Source organism: Stomoxys calcitrans, chromosome 4, assembly GCF_963082655.1.
Source record: "Stomoxys calcitrans chromosome 4, idStoCalc2.1, whole genome shotgun sequence".
NCBI classification, from domain to species: Eukaryota; Metazoa; Arthropoda; class Insecta; order Diptera; family Muscidae; genus Stomoxys; species Stomoxys calcitrans.
Window position 1 is genome coordinate 177,773,891 of NC_081555.1, and position 21,500 is coordinate 177,795,390.

General features: G+C 35.9%; 3 protein-coding genes across 5 annotated transcripts in view; 1 reads left to right on the forward strand and 2 right to left on the reverse strand.

Annotated features, from left to right (window-relative positions):
• Nucleotides 1-8,771, reverse strand: part of LOC106088508 (rab11 family-interacting protein 5) — a 35,254-nt gene extending 26,483 nt beyond the window's left edge. For all 3 annotated transcript variants that reach the window (XR_001221463.2, XR_001221461.2, XM_013254069.2), the window contains exon 1: nucleotides 8,525-8,771. Coding sequence is in view for 1 of the 3 variants with exons in the window: in XM_013254069.2 (XP_013109523.2) it covers nucleotides 8,525-8,555 (31 nt within the window). In the remaining 2 variants the exon portion in view is untranslated. The remainder of the gene's footprint in view (nucleotides 1-8,524) is intronic.
• A 1,665-nt stretch (nucleotides 8,772-10,436) lies between these two features.
• On the forward strand, nucleotides 10,437-11,067 carry LOC106088494 (UPF0729 protein GD16342). The gene has a single exon (XM_013254023.2). It carries the CDS (start codon nucleotides 10,541-10,543, stop codon nucleotides 10,802-10,804), a length of 264 nt encoding a protein of 87 aa, XP_013109477.2. The 5' UTR covers nucleotides 10,437-10,540; the 3' UTR covers nucleotides 10,805-11,067.
• A 7,909-nt stretch (nucleotides 11,068-18,976) lies between these two features.
• The window catches only part of LOC106088504 (neurogenic locus Notch protein), a 93,653-nt gene continuing 91,129 nt past the window's right edge, over nucleotides 18,977-21,500 (reverse strand). Inside the window, exons 8-10 of the mRNA XM_013254055.2 lie at nucleotides 21,243-21,486; nucleotides 20,724-21,176; nucleotides 18,977-20,654 (exon numbers count right to left, since the gene is read on the reverse strand). Coding sequence (XP_013109509.1) covers nucleotides 20,314-20,654; nucleotides 20,724-21,176; nucleotides 21,243-21,486 — 1,038 coding nt within the window. The 3' untranslated portion in view covers nucleotides 18,977-20,313. The remainder of the gene's footprint in view (nucleotides 20,655-20,723; nucleotides 21,177-21,242; nucleotides 21,487-21,500) is intronic.

The following is a 21,500-nucleotide window of genomic DNA, read 5'->3' on the forward strand; positions in this document are numbered from 1 at the left end:
AGAACTTTGCAACGATCCACATTAGATGTCATCGCTTCAATGAACATTTTCAAATGAATTAAGTGACGGCTGTAGGTTTTCTATGCACATCATCATAATTAAAATTACAATGATTATTATTATCATCATCATCATGACGATTGCAATGCTTATTGATTGACAAATAAAAAAAAGCCAAAGACCAAACCGATATTAAGAAGGCCTTGTGCAACAACAATTGCGGCGGAAAATGCGATAGGTGCAGCACTCACTGCAATCTAGATCATGGATTGAGTGAATAGAAGTCTGTCTTTCGTCGTTTGCATTTCAAATTAATTTACAAATGTATTGAGGACCAGTTTGACTTTTTTGTTATTCTCCCCCATTAAATGGTCGGCAGTTTATTTTGTAAATGAATCTTTTGTCAAACAAGTTCCGTTCAATTTTTTACGACCTTGGCTTTCAAAGTTCAACTGGGCATATAATCACATCCCTCCACCGGTATAAATACAATGGCTACAAAGGGTTTATTTTTAAGGGTCATTTTATACATATACGGTTATAATACACCTGTTGATGAGCTAGGTGAAACAAAAATATTGAAGATTTCTTTAACTTGAGTTGGTACCTAGCATGCTTGTACTTTGACCAGGATTCAACAACCAGGAAGATGCGACAAATACCGAAAACAAAGGTTAAAAGTTTTCCAGGAAAATCTTGAGCAAATGCTACATATAAAAGTTGGTACTATATTCGGGTTTCGCGGTGAAACTCCATATGGAGTTTTACAGCATTCCGCCTGAAAAGCTGAACAGAATACTCAGCTTAAGGGAGAACTTAAAGTGTGTTCGGGCAGTCAATATTTACAAAATAATTTCACTTGAAGTCGTTCGAGTACTTTATTTGTCAGCAGAAGAATGTGCGAGAGAGCAAATTTTGACAGACCCGTAAAAAACTCATGGCTCAATAATACAGACACAAAGGCATGTACCTGGTAAATTCATAACACATTTTTGAGATTTATCATATTTTACAACTCTTTTGTATTTGTTTGGCAGGAGATTAATTTTTATTAAGATATTACTAACAACAATAAAAGCTTTAACAGGAGAGTAAAATATAAGTAAGTAAAATAATAAAAAAAAATAATGTTAGTTTGTTGAAAATCAGTCTCTAGTCTAATAAAACACCGTTTACACTGCTCTTTAAATCCAGATTAAATGGCTCGATCATCTGTTTTCCCTTTGTAAAATCAGCTGACGAGAGCCTTAAATCCGGATTTAATGAACAGTATAAACGGGGTCTTAAGCTAAAATCTGAAAGCCCTTTGAAAAGATGAATTATTTTATCCTACATTGGGAATATCAACCGAAAGGCAAAAAAATCAGAGAAGTTAGAATACTCAATGTTTGCTACATGATGCCAACATTGTAAACAAGATGAAGATCTGTTGAAAACGTATAGAATCAAAGCCACTAATAATATACTACACTCGCCATTCGATGATTAAGGAAAACGAATGCTTTGTTTATAGAATTTCCCACGAGCAACCCGTAGTGCTAAGAAACGCTATCAAAAATTGAGATGAGTAAACAAAACAACACAATACATAAATACACATAAATACACTTACCATTCAACGCAAGTTTATTTAAAAGAATTGATTTTTGAGAAATTTCTTAAGTGAGATTATCTATCACGTAGATAGACAAATGAGTTCATCCCATTAATCAGTGTTGCCGTTATTGGTAGATTCCTACCGAAATTGGTAGGTTTTTATACTCTTGGTAGGTTGGTAGGCTGACCTTAATTTTTGGTAAGTTTTTCAAACATGTAAATACCAAGGTTAAAAGGAAAAAATTGTCGGGAATGACTTAAACTTATTTCACTTTTTGGCGTTTCTGTGTATTCGTTAAGAGTGCATAATTAAACCATGAATATCGAGGGGCCAAATACTGTTACTCACTGTAACAAATTTCAGGAAAAAGCGTGAATGTTCTGATATTGAACGTAACTGGTATGAGTGCTGAGGGATCTATTCCAAATTTGGTAAATTCTGGGTAAGAAATACGGCTTTTGAACGTTCATCGAAAAACAGGGCTATACGGCAGCTGCATATAAATATGGTCAGACCTGGTCCATACTTAGATGTTGAGGGGTCCATGCAACTCAGGTACAGGCGAAAATGGCTAATAAAGGGCATTTCTGGGCTGAAACTCTTGAACCGGGAGTTCGCTTCTTTTAAACTCGGTACGCATGTTTATTAAAATCGTAAAAAAAACTACTTTCTTATAAGGAAAGGGTGCTATATGGAGATATAGGGCATTTTTAAACTTCAGGTTGTAGAGTGATTTCAACAAACAGATGGACGGAAATATATAGATCGTCTATGAACATAACAACGATCAAGTTGATATACATTGTAGGGTTGAAAATGTATAAATGTATGTGTTTCGAAAAGGAATGGGAAAAAGAGCCAACTTTTCGGTGGCGGGTATAAAAAAATATCCCATATTCATGGCTTGTAGAAAATTTGGTAGATTTTAGTCGGATTTGGTAGGATTTTTCTTAAATTTTGGTAGTAAATAATTTTCTTTATTGGCCACACTGTCAATAATCACTTCGCTTGTGAACTAACACACACGAGTTCACGAGATACTGGTTAGAATAAAGAGAAATTCAATTATGGCCATAGTCAGTCATAGCGATGGCAAAATCCCCCCTAATACTGGCAACATTTTTGAGGTACTATGCCAAGTAAAACTTCTCTCCAAATAGGTGTCGTACTGCGGGAAGTTTGCCGCTGTTCCTTAGTGCAATGTTCATGGGCAAAATTTGCAATTTTTGGTATACAAAAAATATACCGTATTCTTGGCTTGTAGAACATTTGATAGGCTTTGGTCGGATTTGGTAGGATTTCAAGTTTAAGTTTTGGTAGGAAATAATTTTCTTGAGTGGCAACACTGCCAATAATCACTTCGCTTGAAAACAAACACACACGAGCACACGAGTTGCTGGTTAGAATAAAGAGAAATTCAATTATGGCCATAATCAGCCACAGCGATAGCAAAATCCCCCATTTGGCATTAATGCCAATCTGAGATTAGTCAAATAAATGTCTCTAGCTTGGGTTTGTATAATATGACAAAAAGCATCTACAAACGTGAGATATCTTATAAAAATTTTACCCATCCATCAACCATCCCTTTTAATATTGAATTTTCAAGCCAATCGGCAAATGTCATTGCACCAAATGCTGGTGATAAGAGGCAACTGTGGAAAACCAGATTTTTACCATGACTGAGCATTTTGCGGACAAAGTAAAAAAGATTAAATAACCTGATGTTGACATAGATAAAAGAAGAAAAAGAAAAGAGGCTACTGACGGAACGCAGTCATCTATGGCAGCTACAAGTGGTCTGGAATGGCGTATAAAAACAATCGAGGAAGAGCCAACCAAATACGGAAGAAAACAGTGATTTAATACCTTTGGTATTTGCAAAGACAACAATAAATGCTACAAAACTATAGAAAAAACGGAGAAACTGGGCAGGGAAGACAAACGAATGTTCAAACTTATCGAACAGAAAACACAGCAGAAAAAACGAAGACTATGTGAGTCTTACCATTGACTCAAACAAAAACTGGATGTCAGCATGCTACGTACAACAACACTTCTATAGATCACTTGTTGGTGCGTAGCAGGTGTTGGGTTATTTAAGATCGATGTTACATACTGGTTTAGCATGTCGCTGTTGTTGCCTCTTGAAACCCAAAAGTGCAACAGGTTTAGAAGCAGCATTTAGAATTCTTTGGCAGCACACATATGTGTCTAACTTTATGGTAATGCATCTAAATGTGGTCATTTGAGCTTCGATAATGTGTGAGGATTGTGAACTAAATCTCTAAAAACAAAATGAACTGCTTTATAAGAGTAGAATCCAACTGGGGGTAGTTTCTGTGATGACGTATCTTCTATTCAGGTAGAATATTCTCATAGAAAAAGTATCGATGTGCAGCTTATATCAAATTGGACATAAACCTACTATGCAACAATTTGTCTATTTTAACAAAAGATAGGTTTGATCTAAAAAGCTTTTTGAGAAAGTATGGCTTTTTGTGTTTATTATTGCAAAACAAGGGCTAGTATAGGAAAGTTAGGAAACTAATACCTTACAGCTACACTATAAGTTTAAATTGGAATGCGATATCATTATATGATCGCTTTATCTACATTTTTATCAATTTTGATAGACTTTGTTGGAGGTCTTCTGAAGGGTGTTGCAGTAACCACGGCCTTATAATTGGAAATCGGACTATTTGTTAAGATACATTGGCAGCTAAGAAAAAAAAAAATACTGTGTATTTTAAGATCTGTTAATAAATCGGTTTGTAAGGGCTCTACAAGTGAAAACAGGATTATACATTTATATGACTGCTATATCCAGTAAAGGGCTGCACAAGCCAAATTGAATGAACCATTGAAAGCTGTGACAACATGCCATTGTCCTGTTAGGTCATGATGTACAAAGTAACTAACAGACCACAGACCATAACAACTGCATACTACACTCAAAATACATGCAGACAAGCCCAAGAGCGGCATGGCATGCAATAACAGCGATACGTAGGTGACAATCATCACAGGTAGATCAAAAATCCAATTTTCTCCATAAATGGTAACATTATGCTTAAACAATATTTTTTGCATTAAAAACTTTGCGATGGATAAAATTTAAAGAATTTTCTACTAGTTTTTTTTTTTTTTCAATAAATTAAAAAAACAAATTTAAAAAAAATGTTAAGAAAATTAAAAAAATCAATGGCAAATATTTTAAATTTCATAAAAATTGGATAATTATTTATGTAAACCAATTTATTTGAACAGCAGCTAACTTAGAAAATGTTTAAAAATACAATTACAAAATAAAAAAACTACTACAATTTCTCAATACCTGGCTATTTGCAATGGATGAAAAACTCGCACACATTCTACATCATTATGGACCATAATATACTTAATTTTCCCATGAACATTCCATTAAGGAACAGGGGATACTTCTCTAATATCAATGAGTGCAGTTCGATTAAAGTTTAAGCTCAATGATAAGGGGACTTCTTTTTTATGCCGAGTCCGAACGGCGTGACTTATAGCAAACCACTTGATAGAGAAGTTTTAACATGGCAGGATACATATAAATGTAGACGGCATTAATTAGGGGATAACCACCGCAAACATTGTTGTTGATGTTCACGCCGGGATTTGAACCCAGGCGTTCGGCTACATAGGCGGACATGCTATTCTGTGCGCCACGGTGGCCTCCAAGGACCAAATATAGTACCACAAATACCGCAAAATCTGTAATTGCAGTACCATAAAAATCCTTAATTACAAAATAGGGATAAAGGTTTTATGATGCCTTCACCAGTTTTTCGCCAATGTTCGTTTGACGCCATAATATAACAGGTAAACAAAAGTCTCAGTTTTTTCTTTTCTAATATATTTTCAAAATGACTCTGTTGTCTGATGCATTGCAGGTATGCCGTGTTACTCTGAAAACTGTCAATGGCATTGAAATGGGTTGTAGCGGAGCCCTCAAGGCATGATGTTGGGTTGATGATCAGATATCGTAGCAATGCATTTGTTTTCGACAGATGGCATTAAAAGAGAAAATGTGGCATTTGCACGCCTTTAATATATAAGTCTAAAGCAAATTCTATGAAATCCAGAGGAATTTGCATGCGTCAAAGGAGAATCCTATGAGCCAAATTTCTGTGAAAATTGCCCACATTATTGCATCTTTCACAACATATACTGGTATATGGGAGGTATGTCTAAATTATAACCGATCTCGACAAAATTGCATACGCATAGTAGAAGACATTTTGCATAATTGCAAATGCAATAGCTCTAAAGCGAAAATCGGACGAAAAATTTTATGGGAGTTACATCTAAATCATCAGAGTCATAAGAAAATCCTTCGAGTTAAGTTTCGTGAAGATCATTTGACGAATGACCAAATTATTTCATTATTAGTCCAAACAACTTAGATTTCACAACTTTGAATTTATTCTTACACTAATCATCAAACTGTCACTGTCAATTTATTCAGTAAACTCAAAATTTTCATGGTAAGGTACACGAATGAACAATGTCTGCAAATCATAAAAAATTACTACCGAAATTCAAAGTCGGTGATCGATACTTTAAAGGCCAAAAGAGAATTAGCTCGTTGAGCCCTGTTTTTGAGCGTTGCGTTGAAAAATGCTACTCTGCAAGTCCCACAAAAGCAACACACAAGATTTATAGAATTTTTAACGCTAACGACTGAAATCGAGCTTTATTCTATATCGACATTCGTGAAGTAGTGTTTTTAGGCGTCAACGTTAAGTGTTTTAAATGTTGCGCTTTTTTGTCATTTGTTTCCAGAGCTGCATTTTTTAACGTAACACTAAAGACAACGCTTAACGCTTTCTGTTTTGCCCTAAAAGCAAAATCATCTGCAGTGACGAAGCTCATTTTTGGCTTAATGACATAAGTGTAGAAAGGCCTCTGGGGGTGGACTAAGCTTCCCACAGAATAATTTGTTGTCGTTGTAGCATTGTATTGTACACTGAGGCGGCAGCCATTTCCGATGAAGAACTCCATCGGGTCATTCCGGTACGTACAACTGTCTGCCCTGGAATTGCCGTTCTATTTGGTGTTCATCGTTAGCATGAGAACGGATTCAACGGAATCGAGTGTAGGTTCTCAGTGAGAGGCCCGACGGCATAGGTTTCTTGCTTAAATAATAAGTACCTATGATGCTCGTCGGTCGGTCGAAGATAGCCATCTTTACATACAAAAACAATATTGGGACCTAATTTTCTCTCAATCTGACTCTATGCTTAAATAATAAGTACCTATGATGCTCGATATGACAAGGCAAGTTTTTGGTGCCTTTAAATAAACAATGACCATCAAGTTACCGCATCTGTCGGTCGAAGATAGCCTCCTTCACCTACAAAAACAATATTGGGACCTAATTTTCTCTCAATTTGGCTCTATATTGCACTTCTTTAAATCAAGCAGCATTAGATGGTCTAGAATCAAAATAAAATTCTAAAAAAAACATGGGAAGTTTGTACCCATTTTAAATAGACTGTAAATTATCCATTCACATTCAATGGACCAAAGAGGTCATCAACAAAACATATTGTACCGGCGAATCCAATGCCACAAACATTGCTAAGACACTCCACCACTGAAAATTTTAGAAATTTTAACTGCAACTTGAATGTCTTTCCACTTATAAATTTGCATAAATAATAACCTCCATGTAGGTGAGACCCCGACGAACGACAACAAAGTGGAAAGAGAATCTTAATTTATTCCATTCATAAGCACAACCTGGCCCCAACAAAACAAAAGCACAACACACATCAAATATTAAGTCCCCTAGTTGGAAGCATGAATGCGGCAGCGTCTTTCGTCGTCGTCGTCGATGCCAGTAAAAGTTTTTTATTTGGTGTTACTCATACTCTTACCAACACCTATGTTACTCATCTAACATATAGACCGCACGAGAACAGTGGGAAAGAAGAAAGGTATGGTGGTGTTTCATTTTTGGGTTATGACAATTCTTCTGTTTTGGTATTCATTTTGTAGCGATCGTCTTTTTATTTGCCACGCTGCTAATGCAACGGCAACTAACGAAGAAAATCACTATCATGTTTAAATGTTTGAGTTTAGAAAACTACAAGCAAATATACCCACTGAGAATGATATCACCACCCCCGATTACTCCCCACAGGCATTTACAACTTCAACATATTAAACGCGACATTTGTGTTTGGAGATATGGCAAATTGATAGCTCCCCGAAAACACGCAGAGCTGTCTATATTCCCCTATGCATAATTTTCTTGAAAACGTAAAGAAAATATCGAAAGATAGTTAAGCCCGACAGCGTTTGGCTCATCAGCTTCTGGTCACGAAAACGGCCGACAAATAATAACAGCTCTTTCTGTCACTCGCAATTATTGGGTGCGGTACCATTTAAAGGGATTCTGTGGTTACGTTAAGCAACGAAAATGGGGATGGATGGGAGTGGAGAAACCAACCAACAACGAATGACAGTAATTATTTAACAAAATATCCACGAATGAGTTAACGAGAGAGCAAGGTGATTTGTTAATAACAAAAATAAACAATTGTGTATGTATGCGAATGCCAATATGTATTACGTTAATATTTTTAGAAATTTTTTCAAGAATTTTGTCAACAACATTACATGCCAAAGTAAAATATTATTTCGAATTTTGAATTCAAACAAGTAAACAAAACAATTGCACAAACGCACACAAATAAAGAAGAAAAATCGCTACCAAAAAAAAACAAAGGAGCCAACACAATTCCCTCTCCCCCCCTGACAAAATACCTTTGCAATAAAAAACACAAGAGGTAAACACTAACACAACCCAATGTTAAAATTAAAAAATTCCTTATGAATATGACTGACTGATTGTTGGTACCGTCATATTTGTTTTTGTGGTTCGCTACTTACTTGTCACTTTAATGTGTGTGGGGCTCCACATTCTTGTTGCTGGTGTGTGTGATGTTGTGTTGGATACTACTGATGTGTTGTTGTTGGTCCCCCTCTCGTTCGTTGATTATAAATTTACCTTGATGGTACTATCATAAAGTGGCGAGTCGACTTTTTTTCTTTTGTTTATTGTAGCTGAATGGATCAACCAATTGTTTTCACCTAGGATTTTTTGCACCTTATCTTCTTTTTCTTTTATTCACAAATAAATTTTAATATATTTCCAGAAACCAATAAAATAAATATTATTTTTTCTTTCCTATTTTATTATATGATTTCTTCATTTGTTGTTTGACGAAATGACAGCTTTCTTTTTTCACATTTCCACACTTGTTTCCACTGCGAAGCATAAACCAAAATAAAAAAAATATAAATCGCAATATATTCTCACTTTTGCTATTAAAATAAATAAAATACAATATAAAATTCACTTGCTGTTGATATAAATTTGAAATCACAATTTTCAAAATGTTCAACTTTTGCCGACAACAATCCAACAATCTCGGAAACTGAATGTCGTCTCTAAAACACGATTATACATACTCGCTCGCGACTGGTGCGGGCATGGTTGCCCAGCTGATGAAATTTTCCAATTCCAGAGTTGTATCCAAATCTCACTAGAACGTCAAATGCTAGGCCATGGTTGAATTAATAAGGTAAGCCACTTGCCCAACAACAACGAAATCAACTATACAACCCTGTAGGGTGGCGCAAATTCCCACTACGCATGGTTAAATTAAAAAGGTTGGCTCACTTGCCCAGCTGATGGAATTGAGCAACTACAGAGTTGTATCCAAATCCCATGTCAACCGCTTGGTTTAGATTTTAAACTTTTTTAATATTTTGTTCCTTTTCACATTTTAATTCTAGTTTTTAATTGCATTATCTTGTGAAGCAGCCACAAAATCAAAAGATTTGTGATTATAAACGTGTAATTTATATCTTAATTCAACCGTGTGCTAAGCAAATTTATACAAGGTAAAGTCATTAGACCAGCTGATGGAATTTACCAATTTCAGAGTTGTATACAAATCCCACTAGAATGGTTTGTTTGGATTTTAATAGCCGTATTTATAAAGATGGGCGATGGGTATATACCCAAAACGCAGAATGGGTTATGGTAGACCCCTACCTATTTCTGTGAAGTGTGGTTCAGATCGGACTATATTTGGATATAGTTGCCCTATAGAACTATAGGCCCTATCTTCCTATATAGGGTATTGAGGCCAGAAAAGATCCATTTATTACCCGAATTCGATGAAATTTTGACACAGTGTTTTCTGGTAGACCCCTACCCATTTCTGTCAAATGTGGATCGCACCATATTTGGATATAGCTGCCATATAGTCCGATCTCCCGATATAGAGTATTGAGCCCATAAAATTAGAATTTTTCATCCAATTTGGATGAAATTTGAAACAGTGCGTTTTGGTACCCCTCCCATCATATGATTTACCGTCAGAATAATTATGGTAAATTGTGTTGATTGTGTAGTATTATCACAAAAAATAAAAGTGCTAAAAGTGCTATATATGCTAACAATTATTATTTATTTAAAAGGCAATGAACGAGAATGCTACGAATATTAGTTTTTTCTTACCATGTTGTCCTAAGTTGAAAAATAATTTGTCCACGCATTTAGTGAACGCCAAATTTCCACTCAGTGAAGAACTTAGTACCGCAAATGAAAATGTTTTCACGTTTTTTTTTATGGAGTTTCACTGTAGAAACTAAACTTAATACTCACCTTAATCGAAGTGAAGTCTTAACTAAAAATCTGATCATGTAAGAGATCCATGTAAATATGTATATATTACTTTACGCAACGACACGTTCAATTCTAACCTATTTAAAAACATTAATCAGCTGACAATTGTGACATTAATTAAAAGATAATAAACTAATTTATTCTACGTGTTTTTAGTAGAATAATTAATTTCGAGTGCAGTTCCGAGTGATTTATACCAAATATTTACAATGGTTTGCGTTCCTTGCTTTATCATTCCAGTATTGCTGTATATATGGCACAAATTTGTCCAACCTATACTACTGAAATATTGGAACCCATGGGAAAAGAAGGACGCTCAAGGAAATGTGATAAAAGCTGCTCCTGAATTTCCTTTCGAGTGCAAAGGTGGCGTGTGCCCCTATCCTGGTGCAAAGAAGAAGCCTGTTGAGGAATCTGCGGCAACAGAAAAAGCAACTGTAAACGACAGCACTGACCATACAAAGAAAGAGTAGTAATCTGTGTTACTATTTACTTTAGCCTATTATAAGTATATATTAAGCATATTTTAATTGATGTGTGGTGGTTTGGGTACAATGTTGTCATTAGATATTTTGATTATTAACATTCAAGAAATGATTATGACTATCATTTGTAGATAAATGTATTAGATAAATAAATAAAATGTGCACTGGGTGACATGGGAAAGCTATTTATTCCATTTGCATTCTGTGCAATAGCTTTCCTATATCACTAACTGCCTCGATATAAATTTAAATTAGATTTTATCTCTGTTTGTTATATTTTGTGCCTGTTCGAAGAAATCGAATATATATGTATTGGTCTAGTTTAACCTGAATTTGGAAGTCAAAATAGAAGCTATCGTGCAAATAATTCTGTTAAATCGAAAAGGAGTTGCCTCCCCTAGCCACTCCAAAAGTTTAATTGAAAGATCAAGAATAATTTTGGAGAGTTTGATTTAAATGCGGCACAAAGACCGTTGTTTAGGCCCTTTCACTATACTTCTCTATAACGAATAAAATTGAAGACAACTTTTTTTCAGCCATTTTCAACTATTTTAACCTCTCTATTACGAACTTCCCTATAACGAGAACTTCTCCGTGACAATTTGTCTTTTAAAAAATAATAGAACGTTATCCAGTGAATTTCAGAACGTTATCATACCCGGGTATTCAGATGCATTATAGTGGTATTTTTGCTGGAAAGTGCTTAAAAATCCGCTTGAATTTTACAATATCTCATCTGGTTTGGGGGATTGATTTTCGACTTTTTTTAAATTTTTGCCAAGACATGCTTACCAAATCTGTTTTGTACAAACAACATTAGTAGCCTCCTTCAAAGCCAATTTACTAAAGAATTTCGATTTTGAACCCATTTTAGTCCGAAATGGAAATATGGGTATTTTAGTGAAAAAATTCGGGTAGTTTTTATTTTTTGTTTTTTAAGCACAGTTCATTTGCAAAATTCAAAATTTTCGTTTTTAGAAAATCGGGCCACAAATGAAGATTTGATTTAGGGGCTTGCCAAGAGGTGCCCGTGCCACCTAGGTCCTTAAAATTTTGCGTATAATCTCGTTAACACCTCAGCTATAACCATTCAATGTTTCAATGAGTGAGTTGACGGCAGACTCTTTACTATTTTTTCGATTCCACTGTGTGTTTGTTTATTTTTTTACTTAGTAATTTGGTACTTTTCTCTAAAACATAGTATATCGTCGGTCCTCAACTGCTACGTTGTAGAGAAATTCGACTGTACTTGTAAAATATATCTTGCATAGTCTTAGGCAAGATTATTTATAGACAATTATATTGGCCCACAGAGTCAATATAATTGTAAGTAATAGATGGGTAAGATGTGGGTCTCTTATCATATTATTTTGTTGTAATTATATAGTACACATCACGATGTATCCATCTATCAAACAGAAGAAGGTCGACTGGGACGGAGGGATTCAGAGAATACACCAATAGCCGCTTATACCGTACGTATTGCTAAGAAATAGAAATAGAAGAAATTTTGAGACATCATTAACACCCGACACGGGACAACTATGAGAACCAGACAGGCTATTTTTGGCTCCGATGTGTTCCGTTCTTCATTATTTTGAGAGGCTCAGCTGAAAACTAACAGGCGCGTCCACAGTTTGCGCATGGTGGAATGCTCCATATGGTGTACTTGCAAATGCATCAGCAGTATCGAGTGAAAAATCTCAGTGAGAAGCGGAGTGGCACCGGTTTTTGCTCAAACCTCCTGTACACGCTGAGGTTTCAGGGACCTTTTCCAACGTTATTAGGCTATAGCATCCAAGTTATACATTCTACGTCAAAAAGTAAAGTATCAAGAATTCTAAAAATTTTTTGTTGTGAATCGATTAAAGCCTGGTTTGGGCCGATATATTTATTTGGAGCATTCTTGCAATGCTTTTTCTTTTCTTGTCTGAGTTTGAGACTTTGATAGAGATGAGGCAAACATTTTTAAATTTCGCTTTTCGAATGTAAAAAAGGTATAAACAACAATCACGAAGTAGTGGGGTCCGTTCTTTGCCGTCACGAAAAGCTTAGCTGCGAGCTACTGGGAGCGTCCACAGGTTGCGGAGAGTCTCAGCGGGAGGCCGGGCGGCTCCGGCTCTTGCACTAATACTGAGTGCCTATGATGGTCGATATGACAAGGCGAGTTATTGGCGCCTTTAAATAACCAATGGCCACCTTGTTCCCGCGGCGATTGGTCCTTGGACTGGAACCAACTTGCTCACCTACAGGAGCTTGACGAGGATCACCACCTCCCCTTGAAAATGTGGTTACAACAACAACCACAACAACAGTAAATTACCATATTATCAATCCCATGGCAGCCGGTTGTATGTACCGGATTGACACGATGAATTCCTTCATCGGCAAGGGTTGCCGCCTCAGTGTTCCACACACTGCTACTACAATAACAACAACAACCATATTATGCTATATGGGATTGCATAACACTACGACTTCTTTGCACACCATCACTACACATATTAACATGCAAAACTTTTTAAGGGTATCGCCAACACGTCCTTTCCGCCGCGCCTTAAACATTGGACTAAAAATTATCTGTGTGGTCGCCAGTTGTTTGCGAAATAAGGATATAAGAAGAAGTCCCAAGGCGGGTTGAAATCTCCGGCACTGTTTAACCTCTGTCGCTCATCTATTCCACACCTTCTAGACGGTATCGTAATCGTATCATATGCACGATCGTGGCTTCGGGCTCCTTCTTTGGTGGCATCTGCGTGAGTTTGAACTATTACCTTGGCAATCTTGCCATGACATGATGTCGAAGCAGTGTCTCCTTGATTGCTATCGCAAAGATAGCATCCATCTTGTGGATAGGCATCCACCGGCCATTAGCGTGAATCTACATGATCTAGAGTGTGAGGTTCAGCGTTGCATGGGGAAATCTCTATATTAGTCGGGGTTTCAAGCGGTTCTAGTTAGCGTTCACGCAGACATGGTAGCAGAAGTTATCAACCAGCTACCGATTGAACGCAGTCCTTGGAGATCGACTGCCACCCATATGCACCCGAAAAAGTTAGTCTCCTTCGCAAACCAAAGGCCGAATTACCGCATACGTGATTGAGAATGCTTTCATATCACATGAAAGTTCATCTCGTGTATTGTGGATGTTATACCACTTTATACACATTTTATTATTTTTTTTTTTTAATCATTATCGATTTAAACTTTTGGGTTCTTCTTTGTCAGAAATTCCCTTTTAATACATAATTCACAATAGAGATTTCGAACGGTTTTACTCGTTCAAGTATGCGGTAATTTGGCCCCCGATTAGTTCTTGCTCAATTGTGTTCCGGCAGATGCGGCCGCTTTAACTCCAACAGAGATAGGATTGATGCCAGCGTGTTGGATGTGTGTCCCTATTGTGATCTGGGATCACACAACACACGTTACCTATTCAACTGTCCAGCCAGACCCGCTTGTCTCACACCCAGATTGTTCTGGATACACCTCACTTAAGTCGCAGAGTTCCTGGATCTGGATATTCAACAGAACCAAGCAGACGAAAGAAGGAATTGGTAAAAAAACTGAAGTTGTGCCCAGAATAATTTTTTTTACTGTTTGGCCAAAGGCAACCCAATCGAACCACAAATAAAACAATTTATTTATTTTTTGTTTTAACAATTATAATATTGTATTTTGTTTATTTTACAGTACAGAGGTCATATACTGTCTTCCTTTAAATTGTATATATGTATAAAAAAAATGTATATTTATAAAATAAGAATAATAAAGCAAAAACGAAAGAGACAGCAGGAGTGGGAGTAGGAAGAATTTAACTTTAAGAATTTTACACTTAATAACGACATGATGGGCAAAAAACATTGACGTCAATATTTTTAAAAATTACCACACATAAAAAATAATCTTATACGGCTTAAACATTGCTTATAGAAAAAGGTAGTGTTGGTAGAGGGGGTGGTAGGGGAGGGGAAATGCGATTTTTTGCATTTCAAATATTGTATGTATGTATAGTAAAAATGTCTTAATGCCTAAAGAGATGATGATATCAATTAAATATTAATTAAAAAATAATTATTATTTATATATTCTAAAAAAAAACTTTAGCACTTATAGACTACAGTGGGGATTGGAGTGAAGTTGGAGTGTTGGTGTTTTCTTTTTTCTTCTTCCTTCAATAATCATTACATTTAATAAAAAATCCTAAAAATCCAAAAAACGAAAAAATAAACAAGAACTACAATTTTACAATATACAACACAAAAATTACAAATAAAAGGCGTTTCGTTTTGCTTTCTTATAAATGGTCTACAAACTAAACTTAATAGTTAATTATATTTTAATTTTTGAGATACTTTTTACATGAAAAAAATACGCAATTATAATATTTCGATATCTAAATGTACGACGTTTACGTGTATTACATTTCAAATCTGTAAACATGTACTAAAATATAAAATTAGAATTTTTTTTTGTTTATTGTATTTTATTTTTTGTTACTGGCTTTTGTATGTTCACTTTAACTAAGTAGGCCATACACATACATACTTGTATAGGTATGCATGCCTCTTGGCATTTGGAAGCAATAGTTTTCAGTTTGTTTTTTTTTTTTTGTATATAAATATTTATTAAGCTTTTGTATCATTACTTAATTACATCTTGAAATACATAGTTACAATGTATAAAAATCGCAATTATTAAAAACAATTCTCTTAACTTTGTTTACAATTAAACTAAACAAAATCTAAGGGCTTACTAATGTTACAAAAAAAAAACATTAATGGGGGAGGGAGGGGGGTATTGAGGGGATGTGTCGACAATATATACAACAGTAATCGAGAAATATAATGTTATTTATAACAAGGTATGATATGACGCTGCTATTTTGCTCATAGAACTCAGTGCAACTTCTGCGAAATATTTTCGTAGTCTCTTCGTCAAGTCAAACTTAGTACTAGGCTTAATAGAATATACATGTATAGGGCCACAATCGACTTCGTTTCATTGTTGTTGTTTAACTTTTGTTTATGTTAAAGCTTCGAAGAGACAATTTGAGTTTTGACAGTTGTTGGTGAGAAAAGTCGAAGTCAGTATTAGGCTTATGGCCTAAACAAAATGTCAAAAAATCAACTCGCAAAAGTTAAACAATTTTTAACTTTGACGACAAAGACACTACTTACGTGTGGAAGCACAGAATGACGCTCGCTTTCAAACGTCAAAGTAGAGAATTGTTTGATTTTTCCGCGAGTTTTTTGTGGGATTTGTGCAACGCGACGCTCAAAAGCAAAACTCAACGCGCTCATTTTGTTTCGGCCTTTACTTCTCATTCGAGACGAGCTTTACACGAATATGACTGGCAAGCCAATGCATTGATTATGCGGATACAACTAACTTTTAGCTGAGTTGCTGTCAGAAAACGCAAACGAAATACAAATTTGTATTATAGCAACTTTTGTCAACTGATGCCGATAATAGTGTCGTGGTAGTCTGGCAAAAAAAGGCAAACAAACAGATATATCAAACCCAAAAAAATGTCAAATGTTATTAAATTTTAACCAAACATTTATTTTAAATTTCAGTTATTTTTTTTTTTTTTTTTGTAACCATATATTGTGGAGATTACCGTAAAGCTCCAATAGATGAGCAAGCTCGTTCCGGTCCATAACCAGTGGTTATTTAAAGGCGCCAATAACTCGTCTTGTCATATCGACTACCACAGGCTCTCAGTATTTGTACAAGATCCGGTGCCCACGGACTCTCACAGATTTTTGTTATTTTAAAATGTTGTGGAATTGTATTTTTTACAGTGCAGTACAGGAAAAACTGCACAGAGTATGAAAGAAGAGGCAATAATAGATATTCGACCTATAATAGGACGGAGTTTATAAAATTTGGAAAATACTTGAAAAGTAACAAATAAAAAAATAATGCTTGAGGTTAGTGGGAGTCACCAAATAATTTTCGCATAAAATGCGCAGTTTTTACACAGCTGCCATACCAAATGGTACAGTACCTCACAAATGTCGCCAGCATTAGGAGGGGAAAACTACCGCTGAAAATTTTTATGATGCTCTTGCCAGGATTCGAACCCAGGCGTTCAGCGTCATAAGCGGACATGCTAACCCCTGGGCTACGGTGGCCTCCACTATACTATATATTCACTATATTTATATATTATATAAACAGAGATTATTGTTGTTCAGTGATATATAGCAGATTTTCCAAAGGAACTTTTTTGTCATCCTCCTTAAAGCAGTTTTATTGGCAAACCTTGCACCAAGTTAGAATGGGTACCACCTTAACCCTAAAATGTACTTTACATTCATAATGAATACTGGCGTATGGGTTAAGGTTTGGGGTGTTTTAGATGTATTCGGAGATCCATTGTAGAATTCCATGGCTAACATTTTTATAGAATATTTTGGTCAGCCACACACACATACGTTTTAAATAAGTTAACAATTTTTTAAAAAATGTTAAATGTTTCATGAGGATTAAAATGTTCAACAAGAACAGACACTGTATTGTAAAAATGAAAGGATTACTAGTTGTCGTAAACCGAATATTGACAAAAAAAATGTTCTGAAGTGTGAAACTTCTCCCTTCTTGTTAGGTTACTTTTCGATGTAAACTTTCAAAACTCCGATACACTTTTCTTCTGTTTTTGCCTCTTCTTTCATAATCAATGCAATATTTCCTGTTCCTTTTTGTTGTTGTAGCAGTGTGTTTGTACACTGTTATTTTTTGTAGTGTTCTACAACGTTATCATAGCATGTTTTACAGTTCAATCCCATGGCAGCCGGTTGTGCGTACCGGATTGACCTGATGAATTCCTTCATCGGCAAGGGTTGCCGTGTACAAAACACTGCTACAACAACAATAACAGTTACATACCATATGAAGCATGCGGCTACAACAAGTCTTACTTTTACCTTGCGTCATTTGCATTTTAAATCAATACATTTCCACACTGCATCCCTAAGTGATGTCTCTAAAAACTAACAATTTACTTCAAAATTTATTAACGTCAAAAACAAAAAAAGCTGTTACAAAAAAGCAGTTGCCATTCGCAATGCAAATTTGCCTACTGACGACGCAATTTAAACAAGGTTGCCAGATCAAATGAATTTTTCTTCGGGTAACAGGGTGATATAATAGACTTTGGTAAATTTTTTCTGGCAACTTAAGCCAAGACATTTATGGCCCCATTGAAAAATATTTTTGTAGACTACAAGATGGCCAAAAAAACATCAATTTACCATTTTGGCCGATTTTTAATAATTTTTGTCTAATAAAGTACATATTAACTGAAATTAAACATTTTCATTTGCAAATAACTTTATTTCATGTTGCATTAACCTATCGAAACATAAGTTTTTAGTTAGTAATATTATCCAATGCCTATTACGTCACCCTGTTACACAAAGAAAATTTCATTTGAGCTGCGTACATGCAAGCGAATTTTTCGGTAACGGTATCGGTAATGAAAGTTTCGCTTACGATATGTAACATAGTAACGATAATTTCGCCAGAGGTGCGTAATGCTCTTACGAATGAGAATGTATGTATGCAAATAAAAACGGTTTATTCGGGCACATATGTACTTTGTTAGCCAAAAATGATTAAAATTCGGCCAAAATGATAAATCGATATTTGTGCCCATCTTGTATTCTACACAACAATTTTCAGTGGCGACATAAATGTCTTGGCTGCAACCGAAAATTTTCGCCAAAGATATATATTGGGTTGCCCAAAAAGTAATTGCGGATTTTTTAAAAGAAAGTAAATGCATTTTTAATAAAACTTAGAATGAACTTTAATCAAATATACTTTTTTTTACACTTTTTTCTAAAGCAAGCTAAAAGTTACAGCTGATAACTGACAGAAGAATGAATGCAATTACAGAGTCACAAGCTATGAAAAAATTTGTCAACGCCGACTATATGAAAAATCCGCAATTACTTTTTGGGCAACCAATAGTACTAAAATGTATTGTTATATGTTAGTTTACATTATTGCTCGTTGCCAGTCTGTTTATAGTCTATTTAGGCCTCTATTGAAAAGAGTTGCCATAAAAAACATTTGGGTTTAATTTCAGTTGTCTTGCCTTAAAGAAATTGTTGTTGAGCTACTTATCCCAATCGACCCATTAGTCTGCTGTCTAAATAAAAGTAAATTGCTGGTCACATAATATTCAACTAAGTTAAGACTTATGTCGTTCACTTGGCATCTCTTATAAATGTACCTCGCCTCTTACTAACAATATAATAATAGATTCGTACGCACAGTCAAATATTTAGCAGAACTTATACTTGCACTTTTGTTGTCCGTAGAGAAGAGCAAAAGGAATAGAGCAAATTTGATAGTTTGATGAATTAATTTTTTCTTGAGGTGTTTTTCTCAGGAAACATACAAAGACTTTCAAATTTTTAAGTACAAATCAGTTTGTGTTCAATTTGTTGATGCTACTTCTTGCAAATATGAAAATGTGTCCGGGAATAATTGGAATTATAGAATTCTCCCATATTTCAACTAAGAATTAAGCCAATTCAACATAAATATGTCTATGTTTTAAGATGAATTTTAATAATTTTCTCTCTCTCTCTCTCTCTTGTTCTCTGTCCTCATAATAGTCCAAGCTTTAACGATACATATCTCAATTACTGTCGACAATATTGTACACTAATTTTAAGGTATTAATTTAAAAACTAAATTTGTCTTCTACAGTTTGTTTAAAGAGGGGGGGTGGGTTGTTTTTTGTGTACCTTAAAGCTTAATAATCGAAATGAAGATTTTTTTACAAATTTTTTCACATTAAGTGGGGATCAAACAAAACGAAGATTATATAGACCGCGCAGCGCAATGCCGAACGGCCTGCGTCTTTGAGATTCTCGCATACGGTAGAATGAATGGTAATGGTGGTGAGTTGTGGGGCTTGTTGTTTGTGTTGTTATTTATTTGCTGGAGGTGGGAGTTTGGGGTGGGGTGCTGTAAATTTCTCATATGAGTTCCATTGTGTTAAGCTGATTTTTTGTTTGTATATATGCATGATAATGTCTGTCTTCCTCTTTCGAATGTTTTCGTCCATTCGTCATCTTTTTCTTCCGTTTTGTTTTTTTTTCTTGTTTGTCTTTTATGTGTTTGTAGTGCAGTTAGTTAAGCTTACAAATTATGGCTTTTTTCGTGTCTCTTAATACGGTTCTACGCCCTGTTTTTGAAACAGAGCCTAACCAGAATTAAACTTATCTTTAACCTAAGCTCTAAAGTTAATTAATTTATGTTTTGTTTTCATTTTAAATATTTACCTATAATTAAAATAAGTCTCTTTGCATTTAGCATTTAAGGCATCACCACCAATGTTATCGTCGATGGTGACACTTCACATACGCCCACACTATGGCCACCCAAAAGACGGGCGAGAGGGTGACGACGGCAGGTAGTGCAGTTAGTGCGAGAAGAGAGTAAACTGGACGATGACTCCCTCTTTACTTTCATTGTCAAATGTAAATGGCCTCGGATCCTTTGTTGGCTTGGTGGCCACCCGATATGTAGAGGTTATTGGCAGCCGGCGATTGTACGCCCTCCGACCAATCGGAACGCGGTGATGAACTGGACCAGTGACCTGGTGATTCGGGGGAAGGCGTTGGATAACTGTCCAATGTTTGCACCATATGCTGAGGCGTATGGCTGCCCGAATGTTGACTGGGCGGCGTCAGGTACTGATAGAAGGCCTGATTGTGTTGTGATGACGGTGACAACATATTCGCTGTCGACGGTGATGAGGCTGACATTGAGCTTTGTATGGATGGTGGATTCATTTGGCCCGAGTGAAATGACTCTGCAAAAGAAATTGAACACATGTTAACGTCTACGCCATTCTTTAGTGTTTGGTAGTTGTTTTGCTTACCCGGTGATCCACAAAAACTATTCAAGTCCAAGCCGGCTGAACTGAAATCCATTCCACCTCCATTGTTGGTATTGCCACCCATTTGTTGATGCTGTTGTTGTTGCATGGATTGTAATATTGCACTATTCTTATTTTGCTGCTGTTGCATTTGCTGTTGTTGTTGTTGCTGTTGCTGCTGCTGCGAAGCCATCATTATGCCCATATCACTGCCGGTCGGCGAAATAATGCCCAAACTAACTGGCGAGTTTTGACTGCTGGGCGTTTGGAAACTCATGCTGTTTGGCGAATTCTGCGATTGTAACGTTGAAGCACCGCTTCCCACGCCACTGCCGCCAAGCAACGTATTTAAATTGTTGCCACAGAATTGTTTCTGTTGAGTGGCATGTCGCATTGCCTGCATGTGGGTGGGTGATGTAGGCAAACTGGGGCGTGATTTGGCAGGTGAAGGAGATCCTACAAACCATAAACAAATTAATCACATTAATCGTTGCCGATGTTCCTCTCCTCTAACTAACTTACCCAAATAGGCATGTGGTGACAATGCCATGTTCGATTGAACTGAATGAGGAGGCGATTGATTGGAGTAGGGTGGGCTAAGGCCTTGTTCATGGCCCCCCAGATTGCCATTCAAACCATTGTTGCCATTTTGATTGGAATTCATTAGCTCCTGATGAAACGGCGAACCCATTGAGTAGCCATAGTTTTCCATTTTGATCATGTCATGGCTCTGTTGGGGTATTAGCGATTGCATGGACTGTGCATTCTTTAATCGAGAAA